The sequence below is a fragment of the Tenrec ecaudatus genome, chromosome 13, assembly GCF_050624435.1.
Source record: "Tenrec ecaudatus isolate mTenEca1 chromosome 13, mTenEca1.hap1, whole genome shotgun sequence".
Classification (NCBI taxonomy): domain Eukaryota; kingdom Metazoa; phylum Chordata; class Mammalia; order Afrosoricida; family Tenrecidae; genus Tenrec; species Tenrec ecaudatus.
In genome coordinates, this window is record NC_134542.1 from 135993478 (window position 1) to 136014777 (window position 21300).

Below are 21300 nucleotides of genomic sequence, written 5' to 3' on the forward strand. Positions count from 1 at the left end.
GTCTTTCAGAATTTCAGCCTAGGTGACTGCAGCTTTATTCTTAGTTGTTACAAATGATATGACATGATTTAAACATTAGGTATATCATGTACTTACTTAAACAACCAACTTGGTAGAAACACATTTTAATAGTATTTAAGCTATTGGACTTTTTCACCCTGTTTCTTCCCCCACAGGACTTTTTACCTTAATCCTTGCTGCAGTGTTCCCAAGCAACAGTGGAGACAGATTTACTCTTTCTAAACTGTTAGCTGTCATTTTAAGGTAAGACAATAATGTAATAGCTCGCTTATGCTATTGAAAGTATATTTGAAATTTTTTCCGGCATTGTGCAGGATAACTTAAAATGTGTGGGTCAAGAAAGACGTAGATACCAGACTTTAAATGGCGGTTGTGCTGCTCAGTACTCAGCTCTGGTTTTTGTTGTCAACTTGGTTTCCAAGTCTTCAGAGGTGAGGTAACAGGGAAGGATCCCAGGCAACCTTGGTTCCTAGTTACATGATTTCAGACTTATTCCTGTGACATGCTCACATTTCATATGCCAACTTATATATACTTTACATACAATTCTCATAACCTTTAGTGTTTGTTTCCTTTTTCTAGAAAAGTTCCCCATTTTTAATTTATGTTTTAATTTCTAAAATCATATTCTCTATTTTGCCTAGGAATAGTCCAGTCTTAGTTGGTCTCAGCCTATAGTGTATTATGCTTGTGTGTTTATTTTCTGTATAATTTGGTTAGCTTTTCTTTTTTGTTTTAAGTTGGCATCAATACTGTAAATAACTGTCCGTCCGTCCTTTGTTTTTATTGATTTAATACTGTGTGTGTTTGAGTTGTCTTCCTGGCTGAATTATAAATGCGTTAAAGAGGAAGGCATTGCTTGTCTTGCCAAAGGCCTGGCATAGGACTTTGCCCATAGATGATGCTCAAAAACCAGATGTGTTAATTTCAGAGAGTGGTGTTTTTTGTGAGAGAAAAGAAGGAACCAGAGAAGTTAACAGAACAGTTTTGTAGAGAAAGTAGGATTTGTTCCTGTCGGAGCTGGGCTTTGTTCTTTGTCCTTGAGTAGTTCCCTCGACTGCTCAGAGAGAAGCTTCTAGTTGAAAGAGTAGAGAGTTAAATCTACTTTGCAGCCTTATTTGAAAGTTTGCAAATCATGCCTGCCAAGTGACTATTGTCCATGGCTGTCATATAAATGATAGTTCTTATGTTTGTTTGTATATATGTCTATTTATATAGCACTCCTTCATCATATTGATCTGGAAAGAAGTATAGTTATACTTCAAGCTCTCAAGCCAAGTACACTGGGGCCAAGTAGCAGAACCAGGCAGCTGAAACATGATTCAGAAGTCACAGTGCAAAGGCTCATTTGGACATGATCCGTAGGTTTTTCACTGCTGTGAAACAGAACGGTCAGAGAAGGATTCTAAAACACACCGTCGGATGGACTTCTGCTCCTCAGCCGCCAGGGAGCCTGTTCCACAGGGTGAGAGGCCTGGCTTATTTTTGGATGGGCGCATCAGCTGCCCCTAGAAACCCCAGAAGGGTTTTCACTATGTTGTATGTATGTATACATATATAGGTTGTAGCAGTGTAGCATGTAAGCATTTGGGGTTGATCGGCCCCTTCCAGGGATGGGGAGGAAACTGATTATAAATCACTACATGGGTTGTGCTCCTCTTCCACTGGAATGGTTGGAGTGCCCAAACTGACCTGGCTGTGGAACAGTAGAGGACCTGGCCAGTGGCTGCGGTTTCTTCTTTATTGAAGCTTATCAGCACCTCCACCCAAGTGCCACTCAATGAAGTGCCACGTCACTACTGGCAGCCCCATCTGGTTGATGGCATCCTGCACCATCCAGGGATCTGGCTGCTCTCTTCTGCTCGGAGGTGAATTAAGCAGATGCCTAGCCTGTAGCTAGCATCTCACAGTGCCTGCTCTGCGCTTCGTCTCCTCATGCCCCACCAGACTCCGTTTGGCGCCATACTAGCCACTGAAGTGGTCCTTCCGGTTCTAGGAGCTCTCGCTGTGGTGGATCAGCAATAGCTGGTCATGGCTGCAGGTTTGGAATGCGGTGATGACTGCCTTTATGATGTGATAGGTGGTAAGGCCAAGTTGGCTATTGGAATTTTCAGTGGGCAGACTAGTTGACTCACCTAACTTTAAATAGACTTTAGGGCCACAATGGACTCTTTTGCATGGCTGGCTCATGTTTTCAGTGAACATAGCTTTGCATTTGAAAACTGCAATGTGTTTGTATTAGGAAGGTAATGAGATTTACTCTTCCTACACAAATGTGCTACTTTCCAACTTTTCATTCCAGTATGTCAAAAAATAAAGTGGTGGTTGTAAATGTTGAACATGCAATGATTGAACTTGGCATTATTTGTTCTCATTACGGTAGGCCTAGAACAGGTACCAACGAACTCTGGTGGTTCAGCTGCCAGTTTTGTTAAGAAGCTGTTGTTGGAACAACCATTCCCGTAGTTTATATAGTTTATATACTGCCTATGATGCTGTACTGCTGCAGTGGGAGAGTTGAGCTGGGGCAGAGGCCACATAACCCTTAGGCCTAAACGAGTTACTCATTGTCTATTTACAGAAAAAATTTGCTTGACTCAGGATATAAAAAATATTTTTGTGGAGGTATATGTTCTTAAGAATGTTTTTACAACAATGTTTAAATACTTTGTTTTGAATTGGCCTTGCACAGTAAGATCCCATTTCTGAGTGTCGAAAAGGGATTTAATATACGTAGCCATCGTGGCTGATAAGTGAAGGATCCTGTTTTTCACTTGAAAGACAGCAGAGTGCTTAAGAGTGTGACCAAGAGCCACACGGTCTAGAATTTTGCCTCCAGCATTACTAATTTTAGGGTCTTGTGCAGACTTTGTGCTTCTCTGTGTCTTGAAAAGGGGTCTGGTATGCAACATGTGTTCAGTATTTATTAGTCATCATTGTTGCTATTGTTATGTATATGAGGCATGTTTAAAACTTCTTAGAATTATTGTCAGGATACTAAAACAATGTAAGGTGATCAAATGATGCAGCGATTTTAGGAGGTTGTGAGTGCTCAATAAAATGATAGTTAAATCTGAATTTGAGCGACTATAGAAAATGATGATTTGAGTGAAGGCATGAAGATTCAATGTAAGCACTGGATGTGACTTGTGATCGAGGAAGGGGATTTTATTTTCTGTATTCCTCACCCACTGTAGCTATGCCAGTCGTTCTGGTCAGTAGGAGGGAGAAGTAGACTGATTTTTCAAGTTGGCAATATTTCATCTGCTTGAATAAGATACATATAAATAGGAAAACAATTTACGTTTCATGAGGACAGTAAACATGTTTTGATAACTGATGTAAATTATTGCTTAATAATAGTTAAATGATGAATGGCTTCTAATTTTTCTGTATCTTCAGCTCAGTTTTTTATTTTCACCCATTAAAATAATATGATTAATGGCAATATCTAAGGATAATTTTACTGCTAACTTGTCTTTTACCCATAAGTATCAGGGGTGCCATTCAAAATGTTTACTACGTGTATGCACAAAACAAGTGCTGCATGGGTGACAGAAATGGGTTAATTCTTTCCCAGTTGAGAGGCACTAGATAGCATAGGTTTAAGGACACGTGAGTTCAAATCCCAGCTGTGTGGTTCTGGTCCAGTCACTTCACCGCTTTGTACTTGGGTCTAAAATGACAATAATTGTACCTTCTTAAAGGTAAGTGGGAGAAAGACGAGGCTGTCTGCTCCCATAAAGATCTGCCGTCTCAGAAACCCTAAGGTTCTTCCACTCTATCCTTGGGATTCACTGTGAGTCTGAATTGGCTCTATGTCAGTGAACTTGGAGGTTTGGGTTTCAAGGTTATAATAGTGTGCATTTTGTGAGGCTTAAATGATTTGTTTTAATTATAGCACGATATTGTCACTCTAAGTCAAAATCAGCTCAACAGCTATGGTTCTGGATTGTACTAGCATAGTGCCTGACACATAGTACTTAGCTATTGTTAATGATGTCGTTAAATTCTTCCCCAGTTTTGCCTAAAGTTGAGATTAGTATTAATCATTTGTAAATTCTTTTTATGATTATCCTTTTAAGAAATTTATTATTATGCTCTCAGTAATGATTGTTATTCTCCTAGTATTGGAGGTGTTGTGTTGGTAAACCTATCAGGATCTGAAAAATCTGCCGGAAGAGATACAATAGGTAAGTACCTAGATTCGCCTTCTCTGTCAGGCTGCTAGGGATGAATTCCAATTCTATCCTGTTTCTTTAAGCATTTGTAGATCAGTCAGGACGGTTGTGTGTGGTTCTTATTTAAGCATACTTTAGTGCAAGAAAATATTTAAAGCCTTTTTAGTTATTTAAAAGCTGTATCAGCAAGTGAAAGTGATTTTGATTAAGAATTTATTGCTAGTGTGTTAGCTGGGTTGACTAGAGAAACAAATCCAGGAGCACTCATATAATTGTAAGAGAGAGCTTTATATGAAGAAGTAATTATATATAGACTTCTCAGCCCAGTCCAGATCAAGTCCATAAGTCCGATTCTAGTCCATAAGTGCCTCTTCACACTTAAACGCAGCCACATGCAATGATGCATAATGCTGGAAGGTCACAGGCTGGTGGGTGCAAAGTCTTGTAAAGCCAATGGCAGTGGATGCATCTCCAGGCATCTGGCAGGTCTCTGGCGTGGCTTCAGCACCTCTCCAAGTGTAGGTCTTCAACAAGAAGGTGAAGGCGAGAGAGAGAGAAGGGCCAGCCTCCAGGAAGCCAGGTGTCTCGGTTGCCCTCCAGTCAAGCTGTGTCCTGATTGAGAGGCTAAATAAACTCCACCCACATGTTCCTATGGGAGCCATATTGACAAAGAATCGCAGCTAGTAGTGTTTGGTTTATATAACATTAAAGCAGGCTACAAACCACTGGTAAACAGAGACAGAACAGCAGTGTCCCTCAAAGATGGCATTTGACCACCCCTTTGAATATGTGGAGCCTTTCTATAGTCCTGCCAGAAACCCAAGCACATGCAGCAGGCTCTTCAAGGGCAGGCATCCTCTGCTGCTGCTGAGTTTTCCATGCCGTAGCTTCAAACGCTAAGTTTTCCCATTTTAGTTACCATAACACATCACCCAACCTGTAAAAATGCTAGTCTGTTTCTGGTTCACTTTGTTGGCCATGACAGTGCCAGGTTCATTTAAAGGGCAAATAGGAATTGTCTATCATTCGGGTGTTTGGATAGCAGAGAGTGCCTGTGTACAAGAAAGGTTTGTGCACATTATGCACACATGTACTCCCGGGCCCCTTCACCCCTCAGGGAACAAAGGGGTCAGCCCGGACAGAGTAACAGCACTTGTTTCAGTCTCCCCCTTTGACATCATGTAAAAAGTTCAAAAATAGCTCAAAGAATTTCCATCTTGCCTTCCCCCAGATTTTTCCTAAGGTGAACATCTCTTATCATTAATGTACAGTTACCCAAATCAGGAATTAACATTGCTATAATACTATTATAGAATCTGTATAGCCTTCTTAGAGGTCACGATTTTCAATGAGTGCTCTTTTTCTGCTTCAGGATCAATTGTTGTATTTAATTCTATGTCTCCTTTGAGAGCTCTAATGTGGAACTGCTCATCAATCTTCATTTTCTATAACCTTTTGTGATGCCACAGTTTTGAAGTACTGTCCCTTAGTTTTGTATATTGTCATCCAGTTTGTTTGAAATTTCCTTATTGTTAAATTCAAGCTTACATTTCTGATAAGAATATTTTAGAAGTGACCAAATGTCTTCAGGGACACGTAGTAGTGATTTGCCTTAGTAGTACTCGTGGTGTTAACTTTATCATTTGATTAAGTTCTTGTCTGCCAGGTTTCTGCCGGTAACATAACTAATTTTTCTCTCTTTGTAAGTAGCATTTTGTGGGGAAATACATTCAGATTATAAAGCTATCCTGTTCTTTATCTTACTTTCAGCCACTAATTTTAGTACTCATTGTTGTTTCTTGCACAGTTAACACCTAGGTTTTTTAAATTCCTTTTTAGACTTAACAAAAAATAAAGATAATTGGAGCCCAGCTCAATGGTTTCCCTCTGGATATTTTCTCTAGATACTTGAAATGTACTGACTAGAACCCTTTCTTCTAAACTGTTCCTAATTGTTGTTTGGGAAACTTTGCCTTGAACGACCTCATCACTTTCCTCTCAGAGTCGCTTTGTGTCTATTAACAATGTTTTATGTAGATAATTGAATAAACTGTTGTATGCATGAATAATTGATTAAAATATTAAAGTTTATGAAGAGTTGCGCATGAGTGCAGTCAGTTTTCATATCCATATTCTTCCTCTCTCCCCCTCCCCATAGTTTCCCCTATTGTTAACAATGTGCTGTAGTATGGTATATTTATTATCATGTTGAAATTATATTGATACATAATTAAGTATTAATTAGAAGTCCATATTTACATTATGGTACACTTTTGTATGGTTTTGTCAAAAGTATACTGTGTCCATCATTACTGTATCACATAGAATAATTTCCCTGCCCTAAAAATGTATTTGCTGATTTGAACCCTTATTTAAATGTATTTGAGAGTGAAACAATGAATTACAGAGAAACCGTGCTTGTCATTCACGGACTGGGAACCCAGCACCATTGTTGGATACTACAGAGAGTGCAAAGGCAGCATACACTTTGTGTTTGACATTTACAGGGAATTCTTCATTTTTATCACTGTACGGGGCTTGCAAAGTGAAGCAACTGAAGAATAGAACAATACCATCTACAACCATAGTAATTATGGGACTGACTGTATAAAACATAAGGCAAATTAGGTAGAATTTCAGTGGCGTACAGAGAAAACATGGCGGTGGGAATCACGATGGTGAAATATATAGTAAAAGTGATAAGGGGGTTGATGAGTTGTTTGAACTGTTGAATGCAGAGTCTGAAATGTAAACTCCCCACCTAATTCACAATTAAAAAAAAAATCATGGATTACAAAAGCTATGGTGCAGGGAGAGAGTCCAGGTAGCCGGGAGAGCAATAGGAACAACCCTGTAGAGAGGGAAAGAAGCATTCTTAAGTTGCATTCTGCTAACTGTCAAAATTATGTTTGTGGGGAAACACAAATGCGCATTTCAAAATGTCAAAACCAGGAGACTACAAGTGTAGGCGTTTGAGCTTAGCTGTGGGTGTTTCGCTAGAGCCCTGGGGTGACCTTTTCCTCTTCTTTGTCGCACCCTGAGCACCTTCTGGAACTCCTGGAGAATGTGGGTGGGATGGATTGCATCTCCTTGTTTTCTGTTTTTATGCCCTTGCTACTTAGAATCATATCTATCATTTAATTAGATTTTAAGTATATGTTGAATGAGTTAATGAATGAAATTCTTTAAACATTATTTTGATTTCTGTAGGTTCCATTTGGTCTCTTGTTGGCGCCATGCTCTATGCTGTCTATATTGTTATGATTAAGAGAAAAGTAGACAGAGAAGATAAATTGGATATTCCAATGTTCTTTGGTAAGAATATGTTTATTTTGTGAGGTTCTTTTACTCTAGATTATTAACTTAGCTTTTTGAGGGTGGAATGGGGGGAACCTCTGAGAGAAATGTTTTTTGTCCCATATAAATCTTTCATTAAAATCCTAGGAGTTTAGGGATGGAAGAGACCTTAAGGAGCTGAGGTTCATATGACCTGCCTGTGCACTTCCTATGAAGGGATGCACAATCCCCACAGCAAATCGAAAAACTCCTGCTAACGTTTTTTGCAGCAAAGTGTTCACCTTGTGAGCCACGCATTTGTCATTGATACGACAGAATTGAACTGTTAGCGGCATGTGAGAGTACACCTCCTGGGTTACAGTTTTGCCATTTTCATTCGTGTGATGCATACCCCACTGCCATCAGGCTGATTCCGACTCATAGTGACACTACTGAACAGGGGGGACCTGTTTCACAGGGTTAACTCACAGACCATTCACTTCCATCAAGTCCATGCCAACGCATGGCCCTACAAGACTGTAGGACTTTACAGAGCAGATGCCTCATCTTTCTCCCGAGGAGCATCTGGTGGATTTGAACCACTTACCTTTTAGCCCAGTGCTTTGCCTACTTTGCCATCAGGACTGTTGCTTGAAGCCTGGGATTGAGGAAACTACTCCCAAGTTACATGCACATACATGCATATCTGTGTGTGTGTATATTTGTTGTTGTCGGGTGCTGTTGAGTCACTTCCAACTCAGAGCGACCCTGTGTACAGCAGAACAAAACACTGGGGAGAGAGAGAGAGAGAGAGAGAGAGAGAGAGAGAGAGAGAGAGAGAGAGAGAGAGACAGACTGTTCTACCTTGTATGCTTTCTTTTCCTTTGTTAACACTGGCAACTCTGGGGTCATTCAAATGATCCCATTGGCGAGTTGAGTTCTTTTTTGGCATGGGCTTTCAGATTACCCAGTGACGGGTCCTGGCATCCATTCGTAGACTTTGGTGAATAGAATCCCTCACAGGATCTCCAAGTACCCCTTTGCCCAAAATCATCTCATGGAAGAGCTGTGCTTTCTGTAGGATTGTAAGGAAAGGGCGCCTTGAGAAGATACTTCCAGAAAGTATTTGAGTGTCAGGAGAGCAAAGAAGCCTACTTGTAAGAGTTCAAAGTGTAGCTTTTAAGGAGTCAGGAGACCTGAATTCTAACGGTTATGACTTCTTAGAACACTGTAGGATCATGGGAAGAGACCACGTTCCAGGTGTGAACTTGGTTCTTGAACCCCTCTGCTACTTGTAAAAACATGTCTTCCTGTTTAAAACAGTTTGAATACCTTTAACTGAAGATTAACAAATTAAAAGGTTTTTGTACTCACTAGATTGGCATATCATTGCTAGTATAGAATTCAAAAATCTCTCTGTAAAAGTGATACTTCTAATGATTTTTATAGTAGAATCATAAAACATTCCACCTTGAATTAATTGAAATGCTGATGTTCTTTTCATACATAGTAGTGCGCTGGTGGCACTGTGGGATAAGCACCGGGCTGCTAACAGAGAGTACGGTGACTCAAACACACCAACTGCTGCACGGGAGAAATAACAGGGAGGCGCTCCGCTCCTGTAAAGATTTACACTCTTGGAAACCCACAGGGACATTGACACCTTTTTTCTTTTTAAACATTAAATTCATTCGCATCCCCTAGGTTGCTTACCAAAAGATCAGGTTCAAACTTATCATGGGCTCTGTGGTAGAAAAATGTGACGGTTTGCTTGCGTAGTTCTACTTGGTTCTGTCTGGTCACTGTGAGTCTTCAACATCAGTGACTTTGAGAAAAATGTATTAATTTACTCTTTTAAGAGAGTGCCTGTAGAATGATGTGGTATGTAAAGTAAAATTGATTAGACTTGGGCTATAGAATAAGACGGGATTTGGATAAGAAGTTTGGGTTAGATTATTGAGGGTAAAGAAGCATGAGCAGAGGCACAGCAGGTGATCTTGAGCAAATGTGCTGAGGAGGAGAACAGGAAGATGTGTGCTCTGGTTCTTAAAGCCTGAAGAATGGGGGACGCCATTTGTACCTTCCTAAAGAGGAAGGAAAGCTATCTAGCAAGTTGTTAATTTATCATGGGATTTCAGTTCAAAATAGGCTACAAAATAGATTTGCTAAATTATTTGCCAAATAGATTGGAATCATTTGTAGTGCTAGTCTAACAGTTTGAGGTCTTGAGTGTCATTTGTATGTGTGTGCTTTTATTTTTTCATTTTTGTTCTTATTGGATGTCTTCATTTGGACTCCCTCGTGGCTTTGTGGCTAAGAGCATGGCTGCTGACCCAAATGCTGTTGGTTCAAACCCACCAATGGCAGTCTGTCCCATAAAGATCACAGCCTGTAAATCCTATGGGGCTGTTCTTCTCTGCCCAGTGGGGTCGCTTTGGATCAGAATTGACTTCATGGAGATGGGTTTTTCGTTTTATTTAGACATGGAGTATAAGACAGGGGTGTTCTTTGGTGGTTTGTTGAGAGGGGGTGCTGTGCAGGAAGAACTGGGGAATGAGTGAGTGAAGAACCCCGTGGTTTCAGGTCAAGAGGAGAGTTGACTCAACTCATGGCAGTTGGGGAGCACGCACATCATTGTGCTGTGAGCTGCACACCGTGTAAACCCCCGTCAGCCATTGCAGCAGAGCCTGAGGGGCGGGGGGGGGGGACCCCTCATTGGAAGGGTAGTCTTGGCTGTTCTGTAAGGACAGTTCTTCGAAGAAGAGTGGTGGTTGTAGGTGCTCCAGCCCCCGTAAGCCCCCTTAACTAAACAACACGAAAGCCTACTTTTTTGTTAGGTGTCATAGCAAATAGAAAATAAGCTTGCTATTATCTATGTGTGTATGTATAGGGTTAAGTCAAAAAGTTTTGTACTTGGTTTCCAATTCATACATGTGCTGGTTTATGCTAATGAAGCATGTTCAGAATCGAGGATAAAGGTGTAGGGTGCTGTATCTTGAGTGGAGTCACGGCGCTCATGAGTATGAGAGCTGGAATTGGAATCCAGCATCATCAGAATGTAAAGCAGATGCAATCCCTTCACTCTTTAGCCTTCAAACAGCCAGGTTGTATTTGATGGGTCGACTAGCTATTTGTGGGTGTGTGTTAGCTCACCAGCTAGTTTATCAGCTCTGGGAAGGTGGAAATCAATAACTTATCTTTTTTGCAGCGACCCTTCCTCTATTATTCCTAGGATAAAAACAACTGAACTCAATACCGTGGAGTCAATTCCAACTCATAGCAACCCTATGGTACACAGTAGAACGTTTTCCGTTTCTCCTTTGGAGCGGCTGGTGGTTTCGAACTGCTGACTTTGTAGGTAGCCGCCCAACTGAATTGAAGAAGGGAGAAAGAGAGAACCATTTCCTTATAATTGCAACATATACAACATATGCAACTAACATATGTGTCTTTCAAATTCTAGTACACTATATTAATCATGGCTAAGGTTAACAGCCCTTCCTTTTGAATTGTTAGGTGGTTTATTCCACAGTAGTTGATCAATACAATGCAAATATCCAATCATCTCCAATTGTTTGATACAGTTTTCTTTTGGTGTTGAGGTGTTTGTGAGATTAACTTAGAAACAAACAGCTTACGTTACAAAACATGTTGGAGTTATTTGTGCAAAATTTAATGTTTCCATATCATAGAGATAATGATAAGTTTGGGAAATTGAGACCATAATTACTAACATTTTTCTTTTCTTTTATATATATTTAGGTTTTGTAGGTCTGTTTAATCTGCTGCTCTTATGGCCAGGTTTCTTTTTACTTCATTATACTGGATTTGAGGACTTTGAGTTTCCCAATAAAGTAGTATTAATGTGCATTATCATTAATGGCCTTATTGGAACAGTTCTCTCAGAGTTCCTGTGGTTGTGGTATGTACTGTTTATTGTCCTTGGATGCCTTCGTTTCAGTTAGAAACCTGAATAGTGCAAGCATTTAGATTTCTTGTCTTCTGATGACCCCTCTGGTGTACCTGTCTACCTACCGGCCACACTTATAAACATGAGATTATTCTCCAGTGAAACTGGAACTGGGCTTGTTTTCATTTCCTTCTTTGTTTGTTTGGCTTTAACTGACCTGGGCCACTGTATAGAATAATGCCTCCCACAGAGGAGAAACTCAATAAATTGTTGTTGAATGAATGAATGACAGTGAATCATGCAAATTTCTTAAAGTGTTTTAGAAGGTGGAGTGTCATACAAATGAAAGGAATAATTATTTAGTGGACATCTAAACTTATTAGATATGTGTATCCCAATGTGATTCTACGTGAGAATCTGGGGACTTGTTTAAAGAGCCTGGGCTCTCACCCATCCGGTTCACAGACTCTGTCTCTTGTTGATTTTCTCAACGCCTTTCATATGGGTGAGCTGGCTGTGCAAACTCTAACTTTGAGATGGAAATGTAATTTTAAAGTCACTGTGACATCAATCTGAAAACAGCTGAAAGGCAGTCTCCTCTGTGGAGTTTCAAAGATTTTTTCCCTACAGACTTTTATACTTAATCCTGTTTTCAAGTACATTGTACTTACACTCCTCATTGAGTTGTATTTCATCTCAGTGAAGACGGGTGTTGTTCTCTGCGGAAGCCTGCAGCAGAGTAACTTCTCCAAGGCTTCCTAGACTCTCGCCATGCAGGCCACCCACACTCCTCCCTCGTTTGAAATGTAAAATGTGAACATTCACTTCTGAATCTTCTCCGGGCCTGCCGTTTTGGGGAGTACTCTTCTGATTAATTTGCATGCATGTATATTCCAAAACTAAAACGCTTTAAGTCTGTTAGCTCATTAATTTTTCTGTCTTCATTGCATTTACGCGCGCTCCTTTTTTTAACCAGAAAGGAAGTTAACTATATTTCACTTATTAATATCTACTATGTAACTTTGTGTTCTCTTCTGCTGTGATTTTTTTCCTTTTTCTTTTTTTCCTTCTTGGTTCTGAGCAGTGATAGCTACTTACTGGGTAGGAATTTAAGCATTTCGATTGAATTTAGTTAAGCCATGAGAAATTGTTGATCGTCAACCATTTCTGACAGCAATATGGTTTAACTTATTCATAGCTAATTGAAAATAATTATACATTCATTATTATTTTAAGACAACTTCATAGTGTCTAGTTTTCAGAGTTTAATTGAAATTAGAAAACTTTTAAAGAGTTATGTATTTTAAAGAAATACTTCAATTTCTTTTTGGATGTTAGACCAGAGAAGGGTTTAATTATGGTCATTATTATTGAGAATAACTGTGTAAGTGTACTGTTTTATCTACAAATATCTATAACACTAATTCTTTACTGAAACAGTAGAATTTCTCTATTTTCAGCAGAATGGAATGTGGCTGTTGAGGGACTATTGAATATGAGTGTGCTGTACATCTAATCTCTATCATGAGCTTTCTGAGATTAGTATGTACCCCAGGGACTTATATTCTTAAAGACATGATAGAGTGACATATTATAATAATTTCTCTTTTATTTAGCTTTGTTAAGTGTAAAAGAATAATGCCTGCCAAAGTAAGCAAAAGCATTAATAAGACAAAGCAACCCCCCTTCTCCAAATTTTTCAGTCCTTTTTTCAAAGGTGATTACTGTTAACTTCTAAACATATTTTATACCTACCGAAGTGTGTTGCTGGCTTAATGTTTTCCTCAAGTGTTTTGACTTTTAATATACAAAACAATATTTTATGGATTGTTCTGTACAGTTTTCATAACTTCATGTCTTTTGTGTGTAGGAAATTCTTTATGTATCAGCACTTAGGTTCAACTCTTTTTTTTTTAAAAAAAAGGCTACATAGAATTCCAATCTTATGTAATAATGGCTACGTTTAACTAGATGTTTTTAAGATACATTTCATGTTTCCAATATTTTTCTTTATAAATACTATGTCATCAAACACTTTTCTATATGTCTTAGCATATAGAAGTGTTCTTGTATAATATAGCAATATGATAAATATATTTTCATTTCTAAAGGGGACCTTTCAGTTTAGAAGTGACTAGGTCAAAACAGTGTACTCTAAATTTTGGTATATAATTACAAAATTCTTCTATAAAAAGGAGCATAATTTATATTTCCCACTGTGTATATGGATGTTTATTATTGAATAGATACATTTGGACCCTCAGAGCCCTACATGTGCTCCTAGCTTTATTTATCCCTACCTAGGATGGATGCTTCACAACTTTGAAAAGCTGGATTTTTCTGATACACCTCTGTACACAGTAATAGTCAAGAACTTAACTGTTTGTGTCACCCAGCGATTTCTAATCGTTCATTAAGCTGAGCCCACTGCCTTTGAGTTTATTCTGATTCACAGTGACCCCCTAGACTCGACAGCAGTGGTTCTCAACCTTCCTCATGCCGCGGCCCTTTAATACAGTTCCTCATGTTGTAGTGACCCCCCCAACCATAAAATTATTTTCACTGTTACTTTATAACTAATTTTGCTACTGATATGAATCGTTCGACTCCTGTGAAGGGGTCGTTCGACCCCCCGCCAAAAGAGGTCGCGACCCACAGGTTGGGAACCACTGCTCTGTAGTACAGAGCTCCCTAAGCTGTAGCTCCATACAGAATCACATGGCCTCATCTTTCTTCCTGGGAGTGGCCGCAGGGCTGGAACCACAGACATAGTCTAACAGGTGCCCAACAATGCCACCAGCACATCCAAGAGTTTATTGCCAGTAGGCTAATCAACTTAATTAAACATTATAAACCTCAAATTCTAGGTGATGTTTATAATCCAAAGCAAAGTGAGAATCATATAAATATATTTCTCATCATAACCCTATAGTCGGAATTGACTCGGTGGCAGTGAGAACAATATGTTTTAAACTTTTTAGTACAATAAATTGTCCAGCCTCTATGGAAAATTTCTACTGACATTTTATGGGGATATTCCCATTTGCTGCAAAGGCTATATTATTAATTTAAACATATTCCAAATTTATTTACCTATAACTTCCGTGGGTCATTGTTTTTAATGACCATATATACTCATGTATAAGCCGAGTCTTTCAGCACACTTTTAATGTCGTTTTTGTGGTAAGATTAGGTGCATTGGCTGATATTCTGATCGACTTATACTCGAGTATGTATGGTATATATAGTATGGCTTCCCTGTACACTTTTTAAACATTCTTACACATCAAAGCACATAAAAATTATTAAATAGCTTATCTGTTTCTGTTTGGTATATGTTCCCTCAAGTTGAACTAAAATGCAGATTGCTTTTCCAAAATTTGATAATCAACGTTGATACTCCAGGGAAATATTAAAACGAAGAATTTAGCTACTAGGACAGTTGCTGAAAAAATGGAAGTTGACAGGAGATATCCTTTTAAAATATTGTCTTTCTTTCGTATGCTGAGGAAAACCAAGGAAAAACACCTTTAAAGACAATTTTAGTTTTAATGAGGGGGAGGTATTACTCCTTGATGGTAGATTCATATGTTGACTAGTCAATTTCTTAATGTTGTGAGTGATTTGATTTAAAGAAAGTTTAGCTAAGTATCACAAAACTATGATTATTGAGTAGTATTTTATGAAACTTTGTTGAAATAAAACTGAATAGAATCTAAAACTGAGTAAAATCTCTCAACACATTTTGAAAACAGGATAGAGTCCTTTGGACTTTTCATTTGAATTTTTAATATTGGAAGATAAGATTTAGAACAATCTTGATAGCTTTAGTGTATTTCAGTCTGCTCTAAGCTTTTAGTTTTGCTCTTGAGCTCTCAAACGTGTGTTATAGGAGTCTTTGGTGGTGTTTGTATTGTTTCACTTCTTTTGGGGGCCTTTTAATTTTTTTAAATATGAAATGTTATTTTCTTGTTTTCCTATCTTTCTTTCTTTTTTAGGGGCTGCTTTCTTACCTCATCATTGATAGGCACGCTTGCACTAAGCCTTACGATACCGCTGTCCATAATAGCTGATATGTGTATGCAAAAGGTAAGGCAAGTCATTTTTTAGATATTTTAGGTATATTATTAAGAACATAGCTGATGATCATTAAGGGATGTGACTAAATGATGAGGATCTGGCTCTGAGTAATGCTATGCCTGCTTTCCCAGGATCCCTTACCTAGCCATACAAAGAAATTGATCATCTCTACATATTTACATTAAAAAGTGCTTTCCTAAGTTTCCTAACCAGACACTGTGTATTCAGTTCTCCAGTTTTTGAGTGAATGTTTCAAATATGCCTTGGTAAGTCAGTTGCATTAACAGGGCATATGTTTTAACTTGATCACTAGTATTTTCCAGGAACCCTGGTAGTGTAGTGGCTAAGAGTTGGACTGCTAACGGCAAGGTCAGAACTTCAAAACCACTAGCCCACTCCCAGGGAGAAATAGGCGGCTTTGTATTCCCACTAACTCATAGGGATACTCTACAACTGTCTTATAGGGTCCCTGTGAGTTGGCCTTGATGTGATGACACTGAGTGGTATTTTTGTTTCTAGGATAAACCCCAACATTTGGGGTTTTAAAAAAAATCATTTTATTGGGGGTTCATACAACTCTTATCACAATCCATACATCAATTGTATAAAGCACATTTGTATATTCGTGAACCTCATCATTCTCAGAACATCTGTTCATGTAAGCCCCTGGCATCAACTCCTCATTTTTCCTCCTCCCTCCCCACTCCCCCCTTCCCCCTCCCTCATGAACCCTTGATAATTTACAAATTATTATTTTGTCATAACTTACAACATCTCCCTTCACCCGCTTTTCTGTTGTCCATCCCTCAGGGAGGAGGTTATGTGTCGATCCCTGTAATCAGTTCCCCCTTTTTACCCCACCCTCCTTCCACTCTCAGCACTGGTCCTGAAGGGACCATCTATCCTGGATTCCCTGTGTTTCCAGTTCCTATCTGTACCAGTGTCCATCCTCTGGTCTAGCCAGATTTGTAAGGTAGAATTGGGATCATGATAGTGGGGTAGGAAGGGGGGTGGGTGGGAAGGAAGCATTTGGGAACTAGAGGAAATTTGTGTGTTTCATCATTGCTACACAGCACCCTGACTGGCTCATCTCCTTCCCACAACCCTTCTGTAAGGGTGTGTCCAGTTGCCTGCAGATGGGTTTGGGTTCCCACTCCACTCTCCCCCTTATTCACAATGATAGGATTTTTTTGTTCTTTGATGCCTGATACCTCATCCCTTTGCCACCTCGTAATCACACAGGCTGGTGTGCTTCTTCCATGTGGGCTTTGTTGCTTCAGAGCTAGATGGCCGCTTGTTTACCTTCAAGCCTTTAAGACCCCAGATGCTATATCTTTTGATAGCTGGGCACCATCTGCTTTCTTCACCACATTTGATTATGCACCCATTTGTCTTCAACGATCGTGTCGAGAAGGTGAGCATCGTGGAATATCAGTTTAATAGAACAAAGTGTTCTTGCATTGAGGGAGTACTTGAGTGGAGACCCAATGTCCATCTGCTACTTTAATGCTAAGCCTATAAATGTATGCGCATAAATCTATCTCCCCATCATCATATATAAATATATTTACATATGTACATGCCTTTATTTAGACCGCTATAAATGCCCTTTGCCTCCTAGCCCTTTCCTCTATTTCCTTTGACTTTCCTCTAATCCCATTATCATGCTCAGCCTTCATTTGGGTTTCAGTAATTCTTCTTGGTTACATTATCCTTGATCACACTCTACCAGGCCTCCTACATCCTCTCCACCACTGATTTGGGTCACTTGTTGTTCCCTTGTCCTTGGCTTTGTTTACACCACTTCCTTTCCCCCCACCTCCCCTCTCCCTTGTCCCTGTGGAACTGTCAGTCCAGTTGTTTTCTCCTCCAGATTGTTCATCCAGCCTATCTTATTTAGATAAACCTGCGGAGATAATAACATGCCCAAAAACAAGACAGCAAAACCAAGCAACAAAAAAAGACAACAGCAACAAAAATTCAATGACAAAAACAAAAACACAACACAACTACAACAAGAAAGAAAAGCTTGTAGTTAGTTTAAGGACTGTTTGTTGGCCTTTAGGAATGTTTTCCGGTGGAGTCTAATGGGGTGCCAAGCCTTGGCCCCAAAGTCTATTTTTGGTATTCCCTGGGGACTTGGTTGCTCTGTTCCCCTTGCTGTTCTGTTGCTTGCCCTTAGAGGTTTGCCTCGGTGTGGTGGGATCAGATCGGGTGAAATTCCCACACTGTGTCTCCAGTGTTGTCCCCTGCTATGGGTCAGTGAGGGATGTCGTGTCTCCTAGTGGGGCCGGCCATGTGGTCTTCTCTGTGGATTGGCTTCTCTGAGACACCAATGGTTTCTTAATCCTATGTGAGTGAAAAGAGCTGCAAAAGGTTTGAGGATAAATTACTCCCAAGGATGTGCTGTGTCTCAGTGAATGCTTATTTCTATCCAGTCAGAACAGGTACTCTGACCCTGCTCTCTGAGTTCTGGTCTGGATGTAGGGATTCTTGTGAGTGATACTGGCAGCCAGAATATGGGGTGTTCCTGCCAGCATTCACCAATGAGAGCAGTAATTGTGAGCTTTTAACTCGAGGACATGTGTGCGCCCATTTTTGTTTCATATCATTTGCATCAGGGTCCCGTTGGTAAGGATTGAGGGTAGGGTAAAAGGAGCAGGATAGTATACTCAAGGGAATTAAAAGAAACGTCATAGGAGCAACCTTTCACTCTCATGATTCCAATAGGCGGCCATACTTATATTGCTTTTGAAATTTTAGCTTTATTGGCATTATTTTGGAACCCTGACTATATTCAGATTTATATTTGAATACGTTTAGGACTTGATTTTTTAAATTTTTTAAGGAAGTTCTTTACTTCTGTTAATTGTCTTGATAGAATCAGATGCTTGTGGTTGTAATCTCATTTGGGAAAGAATCATCTTTATTATGCAAATGAGTTTTATATGATTTGATTTCCAATAAACTTTCAAGACAATTAACAGAAATAAATACTAGTAGGATCAGGGTAGAACTGGGACAGGGTAGAATTGTCCTCATCAGTTTCCAAGACTGTTACTCTTTACTGGAGCAGAAAGCCTCATCTTTCTTTCACGAATTGTCAGGTGGTCTCGAACTACTGATCTTGCAGTTAGCAACCCAATGCACAACCCTCTATGCCACCAGGGCTCCTGTCAACCACAAGCATAGAGGTTAGGATTTACAACCCATTTTTCAGGGACATGATTAAAGTTAAAGCATTCTGTCCTTTTCCCTTCTCCCCCAAATCCATTTATTTGACTTGTGCCAAACATATTCACCCCTCACATCCCACCAAAATCTTAAATCAACTCTGGAGTGTGAAACCTCATCATCCGAGTCATCCCAGTGAAATATGGGTGAGGCAAAGTACAGTGGTGCGTAGACACAAGGTAGGCATTTCCAGTACAGAGGGAAAGTTGGGGTACCAGACAACCAGAAGTTTAACATTTATTCCATCTAATTATATTCTCTGGGTACTGACCCCTACTCTCCCAGCTCTTAATTGTGCATCAGCCCTGGGCTTCTTCTCAACTACCCAAGCCCTCTGGGCTGGGAACTGTTCTTGGTGCTGAGGCTGCCCCATTCTTGTACTCCCTTTGAGTGGAGAACCCACCCTTTTGGTCCTCTCAGGGCCTGTTCTCCTTAGGCATGGCAGCCTCAGCCCCTAAAATGAGAGTTTTGGTTGAATATTGGCAAACTCATTCTGTCCAGAGTGGCACTGGTGAGAGAAGGTCAGGAAAGTTGTATTTAGGAACTTTTTTCATTCCAACAATGCACTTGCTCATTTTTTACCCTACTGCCCAATCTTACCCCCTCGTATTTCATTTTGTTCCTCAAACACAAAGAACATTTAAAAGAACATGAGTCCCCTGAGCATGCAAAATGGGGTTCCAACATGGCAAGTTGAGCACAGAATTTTTCAGGAAAAGGTTAAAGAGTTAGAAATACTGCCTTCTGAAGTGTGTGGACCTGTATGGAGGATTTGTATTCAATAGTTTAAGCCACTCTTCAGAGGAGGGAGGGAGGGAGGGAGAGAGAGAGAGAGAGAGAGACAGACAGACACCATAACCCCTCCCCTTTGGTTTCTATTCTCCCTCTTGGGGATTACTCTTCTCCTTCACCCAGTCAGCGTTTGTCTACCCTCTAGCCTGTTGCTTCAGCTTCCGGCTTGTAGCAGTGTTTTTGACTACCACATACTTGGCATTTAAGAAATGGTTTTCAAAGTTGTCCATCATTATTCTTGAGTTTCTCGTAAAAGACTTTGTCTTACCCAAGCCTTTGACTGGTGGTGCTCTGAAATGCCGTAGTTCATGCTTTCCACCAGAGGGAGCATTGCCTGTGACTCTAAACCTTGGTTTTTAGCACTCCTGGGTAAACACAACTTCCCTCACCTGTTTTCAAGATAGGAGTTATTGTGTAGGCCATTGTTCTGCAAAGTATATCACTGATGTGTCTGCAGTTGGCGTGGACTTCTTTGGCTGAGTTGTTTTTACATCATTACAAATTGCTTTAATATACTTTCTCTTAAACTGATGTATCTCCCCCTCCACCCCAGCCTATCTACCCTCTGGTAATCATTAATCTTTGGTCTTGATGGGTTTTACAGAGTCGAGATCTTTCATATAAGAGTGGGACCATGTATTGGACAGGGTTCTCTAGAGAGACAAACCAGATTGCTAGTAATTATATATAAATATATTTATAAAGATAGATATATAATTCAAGAAATAAACCATTAAATAATATACAGATAGATAATACAAGAAATTAACAGTTAAATTTTAAAGCAGTGAGACACTAGCAGTCCTTCAAGTTCTGAGAGCTGCCAGGTACCAGTCCCCTTCTGTAGAGAGAGCTGGGCTATATATACCCAGGCAGCAAACTGCAGGGCAGGTCCCCAACTGTCATCAACTGTCAGTCCCCAGCTCCAGAGATGAACATTCCAATCGTGTGGGCTTAAAGGGACCTCAACTTACAGCGACACAGTCCACAGGCTAGGCATCCCACAGGTAGTGTACCCCTTTAAACTGAGGCACAGAGCAAGCAAGGCGAGGCTCACCAAGCCACTTATCCCTCTGCCCTTCAGTTAATCCTACTTGTGTTTATTCGGCCAGGCTGGCACAATAAACTATAGCAGACCATACAGTATTTGGCATTTTGCGTCTGGCTTATTTCACTTAGCATAATGTTTTCAAGGTTCATCCATTTGGTTTCTTGTTTTAAAATGTCACTTCTTTCTATAACTGAAATATTATTCCACTGTATGCATGTAACACATTTTGTATATTTATATATATATATATTTATAGATGCTTTGCTTTTCATCTTTTGACTGTTGTGAAGAATGCTGCACTGGGCGCTGGTGTGTAAGCATCTGAGCCCCTGCTTTCCGTTCATTTGGGTCTCTATCAGGAGTGGAGCTAGCTCGCAGTTAACCCCTTGAGGAGCCGCTGCACTCTCTTCTCCCACAGGGGGGCCATTTGACATCCGCCCGCAGTGCCTAAGGGGGGGTCCGCTTTCCCACACCCTCATAGCAACAACACTTAGTTTCTGTTGTGCAGACCATAACCATCCGGGTAGGGGTAGACTGACCGTTTCTTGTGCTTCTTTATTTGCATTGCCCTAGTGAGCAATTCTTTGTGTGCTTATTGGTTATTTGTATCTTTTCTTGTTTCAAAGTCTTTTGTGGTGCTGAATTTTTTAGGCATCTTCTCTGGTATAGTAAGCTTTTACAGTGTCTCCCCCATTCTGGGCATGGTCTCTTCGTTTTCTTCATAATGCCACTTACTACCCACAGCTCTGATTCCC

At 40.0% G+C, this 21300-nt stretch overlaps 1 protein-coding gene across 2 annotated transcripts in view; it reads left to right on the top strand.

Moving 5' to 3' along the window:
• The window catches only part of SLC35F5 (solute carrier family 35 member F5), a 70800-nt gene that overhangs the window by 37382 nt on the left and 12118 nt on the right, over positions 1-21300 (top strand). For both annotated transcript variants that reach the window (XM_075530280.1, XM_075530279.1), the window contains 5 exons: positions 177-264; positions 4150-4214; positions 7413-7517; positions 11241-11400; positions 15387-15477. In XM_075530280.1, coding sequence (XP_075386395.1) covers positions 177-264; positions 4150-4214; positions 7413-7517; positions 11241-11400; positions 15387-15477 — 509 coding nt within the window. The remainder of the gene's footprint in view (positions 1-176; positions 265-4149; positions 4215-7412; positions 7518-11240; positions 11401-15386; positions 15478-21300) is intronic.